This window comes from Littorina saxatilis, linkage group LG12, assembly GCF_037325665.1.
Source record: "Littorina saxatilis isolate snail1 linkage group LG12, US_GU_Lsax_2.0, whole genome shotgun sequence".
Lineage (NCBI taxonomy): Eukaryota > Metazoa > Mollusca > Gastropoda > Littorinimorpha > Littorinidae > Littorina > Littorina saxatilis.
In genome coordinates this window covers 17509632-17530375 of record NC_090256.1, presented here as the reverse complement: position 1 = coordinate 17530375, position 20744 = coordinate 17509632, and the positions used below count along the sequence as shown (strand labels likewise).

Below are 20744 nucleotides of genomic sequence, written 5' to 3'. Positions count from 1 at the left end.
GCCAGTAATTAGTATCTAACTATTATCAGGGAGTAATGTACACATTAGTGCATGAGTGAACGCGTTTGCTTGTCTTTATTTGCAAAGTGAAATTCACATAAAATAATCGTTTCGCACATCATTAGTTATGATGTCGGAAACACATGGAAACACGCACGTGTTTCCGCTTTCACACCCCTCGCTAGTGATTGGCCCCTCCAATATTTGTTCGAGGTTTTGCAAGAAAAGCTCACTCTTCCACAACCCATACAAACCCGACGGAGTTATTTTCGAAAATCGTCTATTACCCCGTTACGTTTGTGTTCGCAAAACGCCGAACAGTTGTCCACTGACATTCACAATTCAGACGAACAAGACAAAACTTCAAATTAACTAACCGACAAACAGTTACTCGTTTCAATTCACATTACACTGGACCACTAAAAATAGAATAAAATAGAATAGAATAAAGATACATTAGTAAATGAAAAAAAATGAATAAAGAAACAAAGAAATACATGATAAGATAACTAACTACATAAGATTAAAACATGAATAAATAAATAAATGAATAATACAAAACAAAATTGTCAACCGTTGTATGAACACTTAGCACTTGTAATTAAATTAAAGCCAAATAGTCACTCATTTATCTTCATCCAGGCGTGTAGCGGACAGTGGGAAGAGCACGTGCAACAATTACTTTGATCCCGTTTGCATAATCACTGTTCACAGAGTACAGCTCGGGTTGTGCGGACGACAGCACGGAGGGTCTTCACCTGTACCGTGACATCCAGGCGTGCAGCGGACAGTGGGAAGAGCACGTGCAACAATTACTTTGATCCCGTTTGCATAATCACTGTTCACAGAGTACAGCTCGGGTTGTGCGGACGACAGTACGGAGGGTCTTCACCTGTACCGTGACATCCAGGCGTGTAGTGGATAGTGTTAAGGGCACGTACAACAATTACTTTGATCCCGTTTGCACAATCACTGTTCACAGAGTACAGCTCAGGATGTGCGGACGACAGCACGGAAGGTCTACACCTGTACCGTGACATCCAGGCGTGCAGCGGACAGTGGGAAGGGCACGTGCGGCTCGGAAAGACGCTGTGCAAGAAAGGCTGGAGGGTGTGCAACCCTAAGGACAAGGACGCACTCGCCCAGCTCACATGGCTCGACATCTTTGACCTGTCCGGTTGCTATGCCTACAACGCTGCCAGCCGTCGAGGCCGTTGCAGAAAGTGAGTTGGAGAGGGGTGGGTGTGGGGGATGGAAGATGGGGGGTGGCCCTAAGGACAAACAGGGACTAGCCCAGTTTACATGGATGGACATCTTTGACCAGTCGCTGAGGTCATTGTATGACTGAAAGTGAGTTGGGTTAGGGTGTGTGTGTGTGTGTGTGAGTGTGTGTGTGTGTGTGTGCCAGTGTGTGAGTGTGTGTGTGTGTGTGTGTGTGTGTGTGTGTGTGTGTGTGTGTGTGTGTGGACGCGCGGATTGGTCAGAAACATACTTGGATTTATATTCACTTTTAGTCGTTAAACGGTTGTTTTTATCGAACATCGGAAACGGGTTAGACTGCTGATGCTCTCAAATCCAGAATGACAAAAACATTCAGTTTATGGATCGTTTATATTTCAACAAAACAAAACAGTGTAGCATGTTATTCCGCCAGACGGAATTTATGTATGCTTCGTTTTTGCTTTGTCTGAAACTATATTATAAACATTCAATAGACTAATCATTCCTGTTGGATTTGTTTAATTTTCTTGTATTTATTTTTATTAAAGATTTGATCAAAACTGATAGTCACCAAATGCATATATCTCATCAGATGTAAGGACGGCAAGATGGCGGGCGTGGGGCGGGCGTGCCAATGGATGCGTCACACCCAGAGCTCGTGCCTAGCAGGTGGGCGCGTGGAGGTGCTGCATCCCCGCAACAGCACGAGCTGCACGCAAGTCGAGGGCGTCACGTCAGGAGTGGTGTGCTGCAAGAGAAAGAAGAGGAGAAACAAGAAGGGTAACACAATGTTACTGCTACATTAAAACTCCCCTTTTGAGACCGCAACATTTCAGATCTACACCTTTTAATTAATGTCTTAATTACCTTTCAAGATTTTCTCTTCGTAGCCTGTGTCAGTAAAAGTACCCCGATTTTAAAGACTCCCTCCATTTTAAGATCCCAATTGTATCATTAAGTCTGGTAAGTCTTGAACGCACATACCTACTCTAGATATATTGAAGATCTCCCCTTACCCCTTAAATAGGTACCCACAGGCCTTGTTGGTACTATAATTAGGGTGTGCTGATTCATTTGTGTTAAGTGCTTGTCAGACTGGGCCTGATCTTTGAATTTTCTTCCGATCAATCCTATTAGAGGCTAAATAAAAGAATCAGGACCATTTTTTCGTATAACCCTTTACGAAATAATGATATCGAGAATGTTGAATTTAACAGCCTGGAGATTTTTTCAGATTGTGCCAAAGTCCCGTATCCAAGGGGATATAAGTCTTGATTTAAAGCGTGTTTTTTGCGCTCATTAAGAGTATACCATTCCTTGCTCTTTCATTTACACAGAGAACCGTGTTTTTAACCTCAATATTATTGACAGGAATCAATTTTGGTGATCAATATTTTTTCCATGCAGGGAAGACGTTCCAGTGTGTGCCGAGCTGTCAGCACAAAGGGACGTGCATCTCCCACAACCGTTGCAAGTGTTCATCAGGGTATAAAGGGGCGAGGTGTCAGAATGGTATGTTATCTTTACACGTGTGTTATTTGTGCATTTATTTCTTAAGCACAAACAAAATCAAATATTTTCGATTCCCCGACCGACAATGTTATTATTTTCCTCCCAACCCTAGACATTTGTGACCGTCCACGACGGTATGAGTCGCATGTCACCCTTGCATGATTTTCATATTTTTACATTTTCCTAAAGAGTTTTTTATGCTCTATCCAGTGGTGAAAACCGTTTTAGAAAAGAGCGAAAACTGTTTGAGTTATAAGCCTGTGACTAAGGTGACCCTCACACTGTTACCAGACACTCCCCGGACTTATATTAAGCCTAGCGCAGAACCGCGCGAGGTGACATGCGACTCATTTCGTGGTGGAGGGTCACATTTTGTTTACCCTTCAAAATAATATTAACTAGAAATGACTAAACTCGATTTTGCAGACTGTACAAGGAAAGGAACTCTTCTCTGACATTCAGGGGTTCCAGCTGGGATGATTGTCATTCTTTAAAAAGAAATAAGCATCTTGCAACCCTTCAAATGTTTACAGAACCGCACTGAGAGTTTGATAAAAGCTCTGCGGTCTACCCGTACAGTCCAAGTTATACTTTAATTACACTGTAACCGTGTGCCGAAACACTACGATCACCTCGGGAAGCGAAGTGCAATCAAACAGGATTGAAAATGTTAGGGCTAATTTCTTAGCCCTATAAAAACTGTTATGCAAACCCGAAGGTTTCCATGAACATACAGACAATCGGAAACCACCAGACCCTATCACAAACAGAATTCTACAATACACCGGTGTTGACTTTTAAAGGCCAACAACTCGGGTGCAGAGTCTGCTGTGAAAGGAGCGGTAGCCTCCCCTGTCACAACACTTTAAATGTTTCTTCTACCTGTTCTTTAAAGACAAAATCTTCAACAAAATACCCTTTTGCAAAAAGTCCAGAATTTTACTAGAATACAATCATAGTGATCCACGATATACTTTGTATTCTTGTCTTATACTCGTATATTTGAAAATTTGTGACACATGCTTTATACATCAACAAGATCAATGTTATTTTCTTGTTTTATGTTCTTCTGTGTTATTAATGTTTCTTATAACTTCATAAAACGGACATGCCTTTTAATGCAATGACCATCGTTACACTGACTGTCTGATATTCTTTGCCTTACTTTTCTCACAATTTGTTTTAATTTTGCAACACATTCTGTACAAATCAGTGATCTTTTTGTTTCTTTCAATTCCTTATTAACAGCTATTGTGTTTTCAGCGTAGCAATAGGGTCCGATATTTCGACGAGACAAGTATAATGCCGACGAGTCGAAGACGAGTCGCATTATACTTGTTCGAGTCTAAATATCAGACCCTATTGCTACGCTGAAAATACAATAGCGATTATATAGCTGTTCTGACCTTTATTTGTTGTTCCAAACTTACAAAATGACAGTTTTTGCGTCGATGCGTTGATCTCAGGTTTTGATAGCAGACGCCGTTTCTTATGCGCATTAGTTTTGCGCAGGCGCCACACTGACTTTGGAAAAAAACTCGATTTGACAACACAGCTGTTAAACAGCTTTTTATTAGTTCATTCGTATACAACAAAAAGAAGTTTGAGTTTTTTTTAATTTTGAACAAGACTACTTATGAAGAAGACCAAAACACAACATCAACGGAAAACTAGAAACAACTGAAGAACTAGGATGCAACAAGGGGAGGAAAAGAGAACAGCTAATCCGTACAAAGCGAGCAGACGGCAGCGACGTTACCAGTTTGGGTGAATGGCATTTATACTTGTCTCGTCATGAAGCGAATTTTTCAACCTCAGTTATAAACGACTACATGAATGTTAGTGCCATGGGTTGTACATCAATACTTCAGAGGGGAAGTGGGGTATTTAGTGTGGAGTTACGAGATAAGAAAAGCCGAATGCGAAAATTTGTGTCAGGCGGCAACTGTGAACTAAGCTCACAGGCACACAAAAACGGCTGTTCCGTTGTACTCCCCTGTTTGTACTACATCTTTCGACTTTGGGCATTTTGTGGTGTTTTGGGACAGAAAATAATAGGTTTAGTCCTGTTTCATCGGGAAGTTAGCAGAAAAGGGTATGCTATCGACATTTGTAAAGCTGAAAAACATTCCCGAGAAGAATTTCAAGTTGCCAGTGTATGCTGTTGTCGATCAGTGAAACATTGTGTGGTACAGGGGGGTAAACCGGAACCATGCGTCTTTGTTATTGACAATATGCTTTTGGATATTGAGAAAAATGGCCGACTTCCGTAGCATTATGCTTTGATGATCGGAAGAGACCATCCAATCACAGCCCCCGAATTCCCCCACGTGTTCATCTTAATCAGAATAGCAATATATAACGATAAGCTTTAACTTAGTAAGATATGCTTTGTAAATCGTCGACTGTATAAACCGAGTCACAACTCAAACCCAAACCTTTAACTTACTATTGTGAATGTTTCGTTACACTTTTGTCGAATATTAATCGTTTCAATAACTGAGCATTCTTGTTTGTTTGTTGTTGTTGTTGTTGTTGTTGTTGTTGTTGTTGTTGTTGTTGTTGTTGTTGTTGTTGTTGTTGTTCATCATCTAACTTGCTATTCTTTGTTCTCTCAATGCACGTGATACACAGCAATCTGCGATCCTGGGTGTGGCCCCAAAGGCGAGTGCGTGAAGCCCAACAAGTGCAGGTGCCACAAGGGCTATGGCGGGAGACTGTGTCGCACCAAGGTCCACGGCAAGTGTCATCAGCCCTGTCTCAACGGCGCTCGTTGTCATCACGGCAAATGTCGCTGTGCCCACGGATACTGGGGAAAATCCTGTCAACATGGTACGTCGGGACGGGATAATAGACGTTATGATGCGGTACGGATGTTATTAAGGTTACGATGAGGTAGATTTGATTGAGTTAAGGATCTCACAGCAAGTATCATCAGCCCTGTGTGAACGGCGCTCGTTGTCAGCGCGGCAAATGTCCCTGTGCCCTCAGATACTGGGGCAAATCCTGTTAACATGGTACGTTGGGACGGGGCAATAGAAGTTAATTAGGCACTAATTGGGAAGATATTGTTATTAAGGTTATGAAAGCTACGGCAAGTGTCATCAGCCTTGTGTGAACGGCGCTCGTTGTCAACACGCCGAGTGTCTCTATTCCCACGGATACTGGGGACAATCTTGTCAACATGGTGCGTTTGGACGGGGCAAAAAGGGTTAACAATGTCGTGTTAATAAGGGTATGATCGCCCATTTAATATCAGGTTTTTACACACACACACACACACACACACACACACACACACACACACACACACACACACACACACACACACACACACCGTTGAATATATTTGGTATTCATTATGGTCTTCGATAAACAAAGTTCAAGCCTTTTGTCAACGTTGCTTATTGTGAACCTGTCGTATTATTGTGAATACGGTGACAGTGACATTTCGGTTGCTGTGAATAGGTGTGTTATTCCCAAGCGTTGACAGATCTGTACATTTCAATTTGTTCACTGTACATGTCCAGTACCGGATTTAGGGGGTGGGGGGCGAAGGGGGCCCGCCCCCCCTCCTCCCTTCAAGGGGAAAAAAAGAGAGAGAGAGAGAGAGAGAGAGAGAGAGAGAGAGAGAGAGAGAGAGAGAGAGAGAGAGAGAGAGAGAGAGAGAGATGATTAAATGACAGTTACTGAGCTCAGGTGGCCCTAGATTGCAGCATTTTGTTTCCTTAAAAAAACAAATTCCGGGGGGGGGGGGGCATGCCCCCTGACCCCCCCAAGCATGTTCGGGCGCTTCGCGCCCTCAATTCAGGCGCTTCGCGCCTTAAAGTTTGTGCCCTTGATGTCCAATTATCTAATGATTATGTGCTTGTGTTTATTGTGATACACTGCTTGTAGCGGAATTTAGACTCTTTCGTCAAAAGATCGATAGATTTCATTTTACTTTACACACCCTGAACAGACGAGTCGGCGACATACATGTACAATTGATCAGCGCCAGAAAACTTTGGAACTACATCCAAACAGAATGGCTGTTGACACGAACCATACAGCATAGTACACCACAAAACAATGAATCACGTTAAGGTTGTAACCAACATGTATAAAGACGTGTAGTTTTAGTCAAATTTCGAAATTATATGTCATCAATTTTCTCACCGTTTTTTTGCAGTTCTTCAACAGTTTGTGCTGTCACAGCTCAACAGGACGGAAAGGTAAAGCGCAGTGACAGCATGCTGGTTTTCTATGATGCTCGTGAACCACGCCGCACGTGCAAACCCACCGTGTTCTGTGACGACAGGAACTGAGCAGTGCGGGTGTCAAAGCCGCTACCATTCTTCTCCACAGTCCCAGTCTTTCACTGTCTAGGCAGGCATTGTGTGTTGCCGGGTCGCACTGGAATGTCCAAATGTCGTGAAGTCCAGTGACATGAAGACATGTGGTTGGAAAATGGCTGCATGAAGACACAGACAGGGAGATGGATTTGAAGAAGTTTGCACTACCATGGGTTTCGATGGTCGTGCGCTGAACATAACACTACTAGAGATTAGGTTCTCTGCAGTCTGTGACACTATCTTGTCCTGGCTGGTGTTTCATTTGGAGTTGTGAGAAAGCGCACGTGCGGATAACATCGACCGGACCTTTTTGTAAAGAGTTTGTTTCGACTCTTCAGTTATCTTTCCTGGTTAAGCCTGCTATTAATTGGGCCAAGTCGTCTTCTTCACGAAGCTTGCTCCGCTAATCATTGGCACTGAATTTTCGGCAACAAAGTCTTCGCAAAGTCAACCTCGGCCTCGAATGTATGGAGAAAAGAGCATTGTTGTTGATAGCATACAAAACAAATGTATCAATTGGTAGAAATAGCATTTCGTATTACCAGGATAGCAACTGAGTGGCCCTGCGCCAAAGTCCACCTCGTGATTCATGTTGTTTGTATGTTCCTTGATGTTTTTATTTGTTCCAATAGACATGGCAATTCACTAGCCGCACAATTGTTAGCTAAGCACAGTGCTGCGTTAGTGTTTACGAAAATGTGAGACTTAGAGAAGGGGAGAGAGAAGCAGCTGTAACTCAGCGACCTCTTCGCAGTGATTTTCTTCAGCTACACTCAGCATCCCAACGGTGAAGAAACGTTATGCAGTGACGTTGGCACTTTCTTCGAAGCACAGTGCTACGTTAGCGTTTACGAAAATGTGAGACTTAGAGAAGGGGAGAGAGAAGCAGCTGTAACTCAGCGACCTCTTCGCAGTGATTTTCTTCAGCTACACTCAGCATCCCAACGGTGAAGAAACGTTATGCAGTGACGTTGGCACTTTCTTCGAAGCACAGTGCTACGTTAGCGTTTACGAAAATGTGAGACTCCTTAGAGAAGGGGAGAGAGAAGCAGCTGTAACTGAGCGACCTCTTCGCAGTGATTTCCTTCAGTTTCAGTCAGCAACCCAACGGTGAAGAAACGTTATGCAGTGACATTGCCACTTTCTACAGCTGGAGAACGCAAGCTACCTCGTCAAGCTATCCTATACACTGTTCCACACGAACGTAAACTTTTGAAACAGAAGTTTCTGCTTTGTGTGTGTATGTCGACCGACCTTGCAACTGACGATGAGGTTTTCTTAATGGAGGATGCAACAACTGAAACCCAGAGATGAAAATCAGACTAAACACCCTCAGTGGAAACGGTTGCCTGTTAGGGAAACGTTTTGTTTTTTAATATGCTACTAAAAGAGACCTAGAGCTCGTGAAATCCAGTGCTGTGTTGTTTTAGGGGTCACGTGACGAAATGACGAGCATTTTTATGAAGTGGCGCCGCTGAAGCCATTCGAGATTTTCGTTTTTAAAACGGAAAACCAAAGTTTGACACAAACTGACCTGTGATGTATCCATACCGAAGACCGAAACTGTACTAGGCTTGGCCTCTTGTTGCTTACGTTACAGAAGGCAACGTACCTTACAGAACACCACGTACGTCACAGGACACTACGTACGTTACAGAACGCCACGTGCGTTTCAGAAATACGCCTGGTTATTTTTAGAATGTATCTGTTGTTGTTTTTCTTAGCTCCTGAACTGTAAATAAGGGGGTCTCTTGTGTAAGTCCAATGAAAAATACATAGTGAGACTTTCGATAAATTGTCAGTAAAGGATAAAAAGATGTGTTTCCCGATATAAAGCGGTTGGCAATCTGCAGACCTATATATATGCTGATATTCGATTGACTTGCTGTAGTTTGGCATGTAGGATGGCTAGTACCTCCGTGCACCAGTTATTATCATTTCTTAAGTTGTGTAATCATATAAGAGCATAAGACGTTCTGTGTATGTGGAATGTGAAGAAATAGTTTTGTTGTTGTCATTAAAATTATGGTTTTCATTTGTTTAACATCCAAACGAAAGTATCTCTTCATGAAAATAGAAGCCACACGCGTTTAATGCAAGTATAAAGTTGATTCAACATCTTTTGGTCATGCGCGAACTCAAAAAACAGTGACAGCAGACAAACATTAAACCAACTAGCAAACATAAACGCAGGTAGGTCAATAAAAGCACACACGCGTGTTCGCACACAAACACACATCAACACGCACGCACGAACGAACGCACACACACATATACACAACTCGCAGGCAGGCACGCACGAGCACACACACACACACACACACACACACACACACACACACACACACACACACACACACACACAAAACCTAGTCGCACACAATAATATCTCATTAGTTTATTCACGGTACAAAAAGTCGTCATATCAAGTCTTTATCGAGCTTCTAAATAAAACTGAGTTAAAATGTTGTTAAAATGTTGTAAATAGTTCCATTTCTGTATTTATGTACGCTCGCTCCATTTTTAGAGCCATCAATCATCTAACGCACATTCTTACCATCATTATTTGTATTTCCTTTCCTTTTTTCTAGAATATAATACGCATCTTAATCATGTGTGCAAAGAACCTTGCTTGGATTTACACGGTATGGAAAGAGCAATCTTTTAGGAGTTACAGTCTTCAGTAACGTAGCACAATTAAAAGCCACGAACAGAACATTTACTAGGACAGTCACATTTATATGATATCTAGGCTACGTACTGTTGATTTAAGATTACTTGTTCAATGATTTGTCTGTTTAGTTCTTTTCATTTGTTGTGATGATGAAAGTCTCGACATTTTGACATGAAGTTTGAAAATTGATACATTTGTTAGAAAATAAAAATAAAAGTTGTCACTGTTTAATCTCTTCGATGGAAGTGTGCGTGTGTGTGTGTGTGTGCATGCGTGCGCGCGTGTGTATGTATATGTGTGAGTGTATGGGTGTGTATGTGTGTGAGTGTATGGGTGTGTATGTGTGTGAGTGGATGGGTGTGTATGTGTGTGAGTGTATGGGTGTGTATGTGTGTGAGTGTATGGGTGTGTACGTGCGTGTGACTGTGTGTATGTCTATCTGTGGGTCTATTGGTCGGTCTTCTGTGCGTATACACAGTTGTTTGTCGGTCTGTCGAAAATCGTTCAGCTGGAAACCGTAGTCTCTCTCTCTCTCTCTCTCTCTCTCTCTCTCTCTCTCTCTCTCTCTCTCTCTCTCCCTCGCTCTCTCTCTCTCTCTCTCTCTCTCTCTCACACACACACACAAACACGCGCGCGCGTGTATGTGCACGCACGCACATAAATGCGAGGGCAAGTTCGAAGAGAGAGAGAGAGGTAGGGGTAGGGTAGGGTCAGGAAAAAGAGACAGAAACAAAAATCGATTCCCATGGCTTCATCTCAAGACAACACTCGAAAAAGAAACAAAGGAAAAGAACAAAAAAAAACTAACATGAGTAAGAATGGACGAAAAATAGGGTGGAGACAGATTACCAGAATTGGACATGAAAACCAAGGATTGGCTTTCAGTTGACTTTATTGAAGTAAAACGGAATCGCAGGCAACCGTACTTGGCAACGACAAAACTGATAATGCTTACAAATCCAAAAACAAAGAGACTGCAAACGTTCCAAAATTCAGAATAAAAAAACAAGAAAGTTAGGTTGTTGGAACGTTTGTTATTGACAAAACAATACATTCACAGATATTTCGACCCAACGGTCTTTTAAGTGAACAGACAAAAAAATATTCACACAAAACTTACCTTGATAGAATCAGTTTACGTCCACTCGTTAGGAAGCCGATTCTATCAAGATAAGTTTTCAACTTTTGTGTGAATGTTTGTTTGTCTGTTCACTTAAAAGACCGTTGGGTCGAAATATCTGTGAATGTATTGATAATGCTTACGTCAAGTCCGATGATACAATCGAATCTTTTATACGAGCTTCTGAATGTTGAACAAGAAAAACAAGGTTTAGCAAGTGTAAAGTAAATATCAAAATAAAGTGCGACCAATGGAATGATTTAAGCATACCAAATTCAGAAATGTGTGACACTTCTAATATTAAATCGTCATCGACACTACTGATGCCGTCAATGATGAGAAAAAATGTACACACAAACTGACGCTACCTTAGAACAAGAAAACCCAAAGCACAAGCAGTTATTCAGAGAGAGGGAACTCAAACACAGCAGAAGCATGTACATTCAAAGATACAGTCGAACATGTTGATAACGACCACCCAAGGGATCGACCAAAAGTGGTCTCAATAAAGGTGGTTGCTATGGAAAGGGAAATTAAGAACAAAAACTCATCTGGAATTCTTCGGAATGGTCGTCGTCGGCAGGTGGTCGCTTTCAAGAAGTGGTCGCTAGGGCAGGGTCGACTGTACATTCATTTCTGACCGTGCAGACCATCTTGTAAACAAGAAGGGCAAAGCCCATACGACTCACATGCTTGACCTTGACATGACCTTGACCTTCAGGGTCAAGGTCAAATAACTAAACCTAGCAATGACATCATACACTAAGAACTGCTTTACACATTTTTCCTACCAAAATACATGTGACCTGTCATCCAAGGTCATGCAACACAAAGCTGTTAATTCAAGACATAGGAAGTACAATGGTGCTTATTGGCTCTTTCTACCATGAGATATGGTCACTTTTAGTGGTTCACTACCTTATTTTGGTCACATTTCATAAGGGTCAAAGTGACCTTGACCTTGATCATATGTGACCAAATGTGTCTCATGATGAAAGCATAACATGTGCCCCACATAATTTTTAAGTTTGAAACAGTTATCTTCCATAGTTCAGGGTCAAGGTCACTTCAAAATATGTATACAATCCAACTTTGAAGAGCTCCTGTGACCTTGACCTTGAAGCAAGGTAAACCAAACTGGTATCAAAAGATGGGGCTTACTTTGCCCTATATATCATATATAGGTAAGGTATTAAATCTCAAAAACTTCAGAGAAAATGGGAAAAATGGGAAAAATAGCTGTTTTTTAGACAACATTTATGGCCCCTGCGACCTTGACCTTGAAGCAAGGTCAAGATGCTATGTATGTTTTTTGGGGCCTTGTCATCATACACCATCTTGCCAAATTTGGTACTGATAGACTGAATAGTGTCCAAGAAATATCCAACGTTAAAGTTTTCCGGACGGACGGACGGACGACTCGGGTGAGTACATAGACTCACTTTTGCTTCGCATGTGAGTCAATTACCGCAGATCCGTTCAGTTTTGTTCATGGGACAAGAGCATATTCCCACTTAGACAGCAGCCTGACTGTTGAGTTTTGCTATGTGGCCAAGTGGTACATGTACTTGTCCCATGTTAAACAATGGGTAGAGTTCTGGTGATGGAAAATAATTCTTTACACGGAAAGGAGTGTCCCTTTAAACTTACAATCATAAAAACGAAACAAACAAACAAACAAACAAAAGTTCTGCATAATTAGGTAGAGCTGCAGCAAGCACAATTTGAAACTGACTCAGAACGGAATTGGAGAAACGCTGAAAATGGAAATACAGTGCGGCGATTATAAGTTTGAACATCTACATCTTTTGAGAGAGAACTGTCGGACATTGGCAACTATTCTTTTAGGACAAGAAGAAAGCGATATGCACACAACTCGCCTTACATCTTGAACATCAAGCTCAGTCTACGAATGAAATAATGCACTTACAAAAATACAGAACAAAACGTATTACAGGTGGGGTTTTTATATTAATAAAACCGTGAAGAACAGTCACAGGCACCGTTTTATTTATTGTAAATACAAGCTCACACTGCCGGTCACATCATAAACATACGAATGGTAACATTCCTTTGCATGACAGAAAAATACAAAACTGCCACGAAATGTGTACCTATACACTTCTTCACGACCTGCAAGTTAACACATAGAAAGTACAGTCCTACTCCTAAACACTGAAAAAAAGTGTACCCTTTACGATAATGCGAATTTAGGGAGAAACAAAGAATGACTGAGTACAGGATTCAAAAACATCTTATCATATAAGCTCTGGTACACAACACGTAACCAAAAGAAATCTCATACACATAAGCACATAGTATTATATACAAGAGCGCGCGAGCGAACCATATTAATGATACTAATTTTAGATTGTCTTGGACAAAACCATGTATGCTAAATCCGTTTGCATTGTCTTCAAACAAGAGAGAAATGCTATAATATTTTAAAAGCTAAAAACTAAACATATAGATATATTTTTAATGTATTTATGCAGTTGTGGTTTATTCCTTTATTCATTTGATACATGGCCTTCTCTTACTAATCAGAATCTTGTAATCTCAGTAGGCGTTTTGTTCAAGTAACGCGTGAACGTACTTGTGACATAGGTGAGTCTTGGCAGTCCAAGAATCTCCTTGTTCTTAAAGATAGTACGTACCTTCCTTACCGTCCAAACGATCGTGTAGGCTATGCCACCATAGGTCTGTCCAGATTCATACATGGGTTAAAAGCATCGTTCCACTTGGTCAAATACCCAAAGCGTGGTACTGACTTGTAATCAATTGATTTCAGACATTAAAGCTGCTCAACAGTTCTGTCTGCTCAGATATCACGCTGTTGATTTGTGGTAACTGTGCAAGTGGAAGATGCTCGTATCACACAAAAGGCCGGGGAGGGCCTACCGTGCTTCACAGGACAGTCTAGACGGGGAGAAAAAAATCGAATTTTACGACAGTCTTGCGTTAAGAAAAAAAGAGGGAATGCCATGGGAACTTACTCACGTGCCAGTCTGCCAAACACGTTACGCTATCATTAATTGTAAGTAACGAAACCAGCGTAGACTTGCACAACTAGGAAAGTGTCTGTTGTTTACTTAGAACGTACATAAAGACAATCTGAGAAAAAAAGCCAACATTTAAAATCATGCCAGCACCAACAAAAAATCATTGTTCTGTCAGAAAACAGCAACGTATCAACAAAACAATTATGGATCTTCGAAATATTTCTTTGCACATGCATATCACAGAATCAGATAAGAATCTGCGCACAACACACAGCTCACAGCCTCATGTAGACGAACGGTTCTTATTGCGACCGATGGAGTGGAAACATCCGAACATAGCATTTTATGTAGGATCTAACACATACACAAACTGAAATTCTATTCAACGTCTGTACGAATTTATGGCGATTTCAAACATGATCTACCAAGGAAGGAATGTTACTTGAATGACTATAACAGAAAGGATCTAACCCGATGTTAAACTAATTTCATTGCAGTTATAATAAATAGTGTTTTACAGTGTCTCTGCACCATTAACATTAACTTTTGATTAGTTCCTTTCCAGGTTGTTTCATCTGCAGTAAACCAGATCAAAGTAAAGCCTTGTTAAGAGAGCATAGGTATTGATCATACACCCAGATTAAAAGCTCTGACAAGGTCAGAAAAGATGTTACTGAATAATGTGATAGCTAAAAGTCGTCACAGAACTACTTATTCATATGAAACAAGGGGTTCTGTTCGGTCATCTATGCCTAAAAAAACCCACCGATCATGGAAAAACATTCTATCGGTCACTGAAAAGGATTCTACTGGTGGTGGAAATATTGTCTACTGGTCATTGAGAAGGATTTTATTGGTCATTGAAGAGGATCCTGTATTCAGGATAAGCCTGGACATCGCTGTAGGTGACGAAGATGTCAGGAGTTTTGGCGTCGTTAACCGTACTGTTGTAGCGTTGGCCTCCGGCTGTGATTTCGGGAGGGATTCGCATGTCGGCAGTACCGACTGTGAATTGACCCACAAGCACGCGGCACAGGAACATGTTGCGGTCACCGTTCTGACTGGCCACTGCATACTGGTTACGACTGGAGTATTCCGCAGTCGCTGCGAAGTACGCCCCTTGTCCGAATGGACTCACTGAAGAAAGATAAGAAGACGAGGATAGGTGAGGGTTGCTGCCACTTTCTGGTGGTTTTGGTTTTGGTTGGGGCTTTGTGTTTGGCACCCACACACACACACACACACACACACACACTGTGACCCCGTCGTGATATAACCTTGAATGGTTGAAAACGACGTTAAACACCAAATAAAGAAAGAAACACACTGTGACACACACGCACACACACACACACACACACACACACACACACACACACACACACACACACACACACACACACACACTGTGACACACGCGCACACACATTAACATACACACACACACACTGACACACCCTCACACACACACACACACTCACACACACACACACAATCCATCCATCCATCCCACCCATCCATCCATCCATCCACATACACTCCACCTATCTATCCATCCACCAACTCACTCTTGAGGTCGCTGTAGCTTCTGTTGAAGCCATACTTGATGATGCCCTGCACAGCCTCCTCTCTGGTGCCATGCCACAGATTGGGACGTTCACACGGCCTGTCGTTGGCCATGGTACTCTCCATCTGAGACTTCATGGCCGAGTATTGTTTGTACAGCGTCAGGTTCTGTACACGCTCAATCTAAACAAAGAAAAGTTGGTGTAATCATCTTGACATCATCATCATATGGCACACCGTAACTTTCGTCAAACATGGGATTTTGATGTTTAATCTTTTGCAGTGGTTCATATCTTCTTTTCAGTGCTCATTTTGAGTTACAAAAACACCTGCGAGTAAGAGGCTAAATAGCTGTGTTCTGGGCAGGATTTTGATACTCCATGGCAGATATGTTAGATTATTGGCAGGGAAAGAGGAAAATTCAGGTAGGAAGACAAATGTCGAGAACCAAGAGTTTTTAAGAGTTAAGAAACGTTCAACAGTCAATGAAACGTCATTACAAAGAAGACATAAAACAGAAGAAATATAAGACATTAAATAATGTATTGTCCATACAATTACACAATGGATGGAAAAGTGGATGGACAAAGAAATTCAACAGCATTAAATGGTTGAGAGACACTATGTCAAGAACCGCCGGAAAGATTTTATGAAAACTTCTTATCGTGTAAATAAGTGACCAGTTGCGTAGTGTGCGTGCGTGATCGTATGTGTTTGTGTTGGCCAGAAATGTAATGAATAAACATAAAACCACACAAATATAACATAATATTGTACCACCTTTATAATCCTAGCATTGGGCTTGCCGAGGCTCTGCAAAAAGATGTCGGCCTGCCCGGCGTACTCTTGGCTACCAGCCTGCAAGGGGACGACATCCAGATCCTGACCTCGCATGTCGGACCACTCTCTTGGTGGCTCGACGTTCAATGCTATGCACCGCAAACAGACAAGTGTGTTCATGATGATGATGATGATGATGATGATGATGATGATGATGATGATGATGTTAATGATGTTGATGATGATGATGACGACAACCACCACCACCACCACCATCGGTGCCACCATCATCATCATCATCATCATCATCATCATCATCATCATCATCATCAGTAGTGGTAGTAGTAGAAGTAGTAGTACTAGTACAGTGGACGCCGCTTAATAAAACCGCGGTTAATAGAGCCAGCCGCTTATAAAAGCCGATTTCAGACGGTCCAGATTTATCACTATATCTTATGTATTAGAAAAAGCCGGTTAATAAACCCAACCCGCCGCTTATTAAAGCCAGTTTTCTCAGAGAAATCACGTAGTTTGTGACTAAAACTCACATGATCTTGTTCTGATGTGGAAAACGACCAACAAACAAACACTCATAAAATCGTTCTTCTCTGCCGAGTAATGATTCGTGACGGTGACAGTGAAATTATTGATGTACCGAAGTGATCAAAGTACACGTACATGTACATAATTAAAACAAAAGTTCAACATCCTTCGTGAAGTTTTGTTTAGATTCAAACAAGTGTAAATGACGAAAGAAAGTGACTGAGTGACGTAAACTAAAGAGAAGATTTGTTTTTCTTCTCGAAAATGATGTATTCCTGGACCGCTGGTTAATAAATCCGCCGCTTATTAAAGCCATTTTTTGTCGGTCCAGAAGTGGCTTTATTAAGCGGCGACCACTGTACTATAGATTTCTAAGCTAATGCAAATGAAAAGGAGGCATAGTGTTCGCTCTTCGGCTCTAGCTTCTTTTGTTGTTGTTAGTTGGGTTTTTTCGTTAGCTTTCAAGCATTGTCCTTTTTACATTTAGTCAAGTTTTGACAAAATGGTTTAACACAGAGGGGGAATCGAGACGAGGGTCATGTGGATGTGTGTGTGTGTGCTGTGTGTGTGTGTGTGTGTGTGTGTGTGTGTGTGTGTGTGTATGTGTGTCTGTGTGTCTGTGTGTGTCTGTGTGTGTAGAGCGATTCAGACAAAACTACTGGACCGATCTTTATGAAAATTGACATGAGAGTTCCTGGGAATGATATCCCCGGACGTTTTTTTCATTTTGTCGATAAATACCTTTGATGACGTCATATCCGGCTTTTGTAAAAGTTGAGGCGGCACTGTCACACCCTCATTTTTCAATCAAATAGATTGAAAGTTTGGCAAAGCAATTTTCGACGAAGGCCGGACTTTGGTATTGCATTTCAGCTTGGTGGCTTAAAAACTAATGAATGAGTTTGGTCATTAAAAATCGGAAACTTGTCAATAAAATAATTTTTTTATTAAACGATCCAAAAACAATTTCATCTTATTCTTCGTCATTTTCTGATTTCAAAAACATATACATATGTTATATTTGGATTACAAACAAGCTCTGAAAATTAAAAATATGAAAATTATGATTAAAATTAATTTTCCGAAATCGATTTAAAAACAATTTCATCTTATTCCTTGTCGGTCCCTGATTCCAAAAACATATAGATATGATATGTTTGGATTAAAAACAAACTCAGTAAGCTAAAAAGAATAGACATACAGAAAAGCGTGTTATCCTGCTCAGCGCGACCACTACCGCACTATTCTGGCTTGTCGATTTCACTGCCTTTGCCACGAGCGGTGGACTGACGAAACTACTAGTATGCGGTCTTGGTAAAAAAAGCAGTGCATTCAGTTTCATTCTGTGAGTTCGACAGCTTGACTAAATGTTGTTATTTCGCCTTACACGACTTGTTGTACATGACGCACTGTTGATTTTAACTATAGTAGTCATCCCAACACAAAGAGACTGACTGACAGAAGGACAAACAGACAAGAGAAAATACACAAGAAGAGAGACTCACACTGCAGGAGAGCAATCAAGTAACACTTACTGTTGATCTTATTCTGACGGATGACTCTCACAGGGGGGGAGTCGTCCCCTGGATCCTCTGGAATCTCCTCCATCTTGGAAAAGATGATGATGTAGGCACTGCCCTTGTCTAATATCATAACCTTGTCCTGCCCAGCTCTGCAAGGTACGGCCGGAATAATAACAATAACAATAACAATAACAACACTTTATTGTCCATTAAAATAAATATATCAAAATGGAAAATTGTCTTCGACACGTCTAACGGTATGTCAATGATTATAAACTACGCATCGAAATAAGAATTACAAGGACATTTAAAAGAAACACACAAAACACATACGTTATGGTATTAACTGTAACTAGCCTATGAGCCTCTGTGGTGTATCCCCTTATAAAAACCTGTCTGTGTTGTTTAAAGCATTATACCAATACTGACTGTGCCTAAGTGATTGAGATTTACGGGCTGCACACATTATGCTCAGTTTCACATGGCACAATGAATTAAGTCCATGCTGACAAGATGTTTTGGACACCAACTCTCTAACGTCTATAGTCTCGTTTAGTCAAATGTATGCTTTCAAAGCGGGATGTAGCTATTTCTGAAGAGTTAAGATACTCCTGAATGCTGTATTGTGCTGTATTTTGTTAGATTATTATTTCAATATTAAGCAATCAGCTGGTTTTGCAGTCTGCTAAGTCCGTCCGAAAAATTCTTTTAAAAAACACACGCACTGGAAATACCGGAAGAGTAACGCGGAAAACTTACTGGTACGAAGTCTCAATTCTATAGTTGTTCAGCATTTCATAGCCCAGCAGGTGCTCTCCATCCTCCGCTATTTCAATGCAGCTCCACTGTACCTGTAGAAAATACAATGTGCTGTGTAATACTGTCTTGGGAATTCAGGTAAGACAAAGAGATAGAGAGCAAAAATCAAAAGAGAGAAGGACGTGTGACAGCACAAACAGACACACAGACACATGCACACACACAAACACACACATGCACACACACACACACACACACACACACACACACACACACACACACACACACAAACACACACACACACACACACACACACACACACACACACACACACACACACACACACACACACACCAAGCATGAACACTCTCTACATGATAAATCTGCAAATAGAATGAGCATCCACCTTCTTCAACATTGATGACAACAACAACAAAACTCAAACTACGCGATCTTAATAAAGTTGCACCTATATGCAAAAAGTTTACCTGTTTGGCAACCAGTTGGGCGTTGTACTTCTCAGTGATGACAGCTTCGGCTTCTTTAATGGTTTGATGCAGCGGGATTTTCCCCAGGTTGTCACGAAAACCTTGCAACTCGAGATGCCCGAGACTAAAATTGAACGTGATGTCCAGTTCTGCAGCCTTGCATGCATGGATGAGGGTTTGTATCTGGTTTAAACAAGAACAATTTTTAAAAAAACATTATAATGAATTGTTGCTTTCTCAGATGAACGAAAGCTCCATTATAAACAAGCAAAGACGTTTACAGCAGGAGTTAAATTGTACGTATTTTTGCAATAAGCTATTCAACTCTTTTTTTTTCAAGTTAAGGAACACTCGCACATTCCGGGGTCCTCGCTTAAACATGCCTGTCAACATCTCTGAGGAGCAGGTCAACCTTACGAACGACAAAAACTTTCATGAATTAACCTCAGCTACATCTGCTGGCAATAGCACTAGAATCTGTGCATGATCTTAGCTACAAACAATTTCACGAAAATACAAATACGGCTCAGAAAAAATCCCTTTATTCAAAATATCACCCATGTAGCACCACACATGATGCATTAATTAGTAGGTGCTTGTGGGGTTACGGAAACTATGTCTGGCACTTTTGAAGCCACCAATGCCAAGGGATTATCATTACTCTTCCTTTGTTCGGGTCTATATTTTCTTCCGGCACCCACATGCTCGAAGCCTTTTAAAGTAGCAAAATGCCGGCTTTGGGCAAAGATAAATGCACTCTTGCTTACGTCTTCACGCACCTATAAACATTCAAATAGAAGGGAAAAAACTGTTTTCACTAACATGCAAGTCATCCCATTGTTCAAGGTGCTGTACATCGCTCGTCAGCTTTGAGATACAATCTTTGTAACAAGCCAGGATTTCCTTTTCAGCTCGGTCCACGGCGGAAGGATCAACTCCAATGATCAGCTTGCGCACTTTTCCTTGGGTTTCTTGAAAGAATAGGTCTGAGACAGAGAGACAGACGGTGAGGATATAACAAACATTCATAACTTTCTATTACATGCTGCTAATGGTGTTGCGCCTGACATGCATACAGACGACTCGTGCACACATTAATAAACCCAAAATAAACACACATTCACACAGTAAAAGAGAACCTGAGAATAAGAAATGTACTTTACACAACATTAGTATAACAAAGGTTCATCTTGTCTCGTTTTATTCCTCAGTGTCTTAAGGC

At 41.2% G+C, this 20744-nt stretch overlaps 2 protein-coding genes across 3 annotated transcripts in view; one reads left to right on the top strand and one right to left on the bottom strand.

The window, feature by feature from the left end:
* Positions 1–9975, top strand: part of LOC138981398 (uncharacterized) — a 102065-nt gene extending 92090 nt beyond the window's left edge. Inside the window, exons 8-12 of the mRNA XM_070354314.1 lie at positions 983–1223; positions 1814–2001; positions 2629–2733; positions 5368–5565; positions 6905–9975. Coding sequence (XP_070210415.1) covers positions 983–1223; positions 1814–2001; positions 2629–2733; positions 5368–5565; positions 6905–6951 — 779 coding nt within the window. The 3' untranslated portion in view covers positions 6952–9975. The remainder of the gene's footprint in view (positions 1–982; positions 1224–1813; positions 2002–2628; positions 2734–5367; positions 5566–6904) is intronic.
* Positions 9976–10615: 640 nt separating this feature from the next.
* LOC138981397 (protein mono-ADP-ribosyltransferase PARP14-like) overlaps positions 10616–20744 on the bottom strand; it is a 31330-nt gene continuing 21201 nt past the window's right edge. For both annotated transcript variants that reach the window (XM_070354313.1, XM_070354311.1), the window contains exons 17-23: positions 20345–20508; positions 19523–19705; positions 19035–19126; positions 18288–18424; positions 16210–16358; positions 15432–15612; positions 10616–15000 (exon numbers count right to left, since the gene is read on the bottom strand). In XM_070354313.1, coding sequence (XP_070210414.1) covers positions 14714–15000; positions 15432–15612; positions 16210–16358; positions 18288–18424; positions 19035–19126; positions 19523–19705; positions 20345–20508 — 1193 coding nt within the window. In that variant the 3' untranslated portion in view covers positions 10616–14713. The remainder of the gene's footprint in view (positions 15001–15431; positions 15613–16209; positions 16359–18287; positions 18425–19034; positions 19127–19522; positions 19706–20344; positions 20509–20744) is intronic.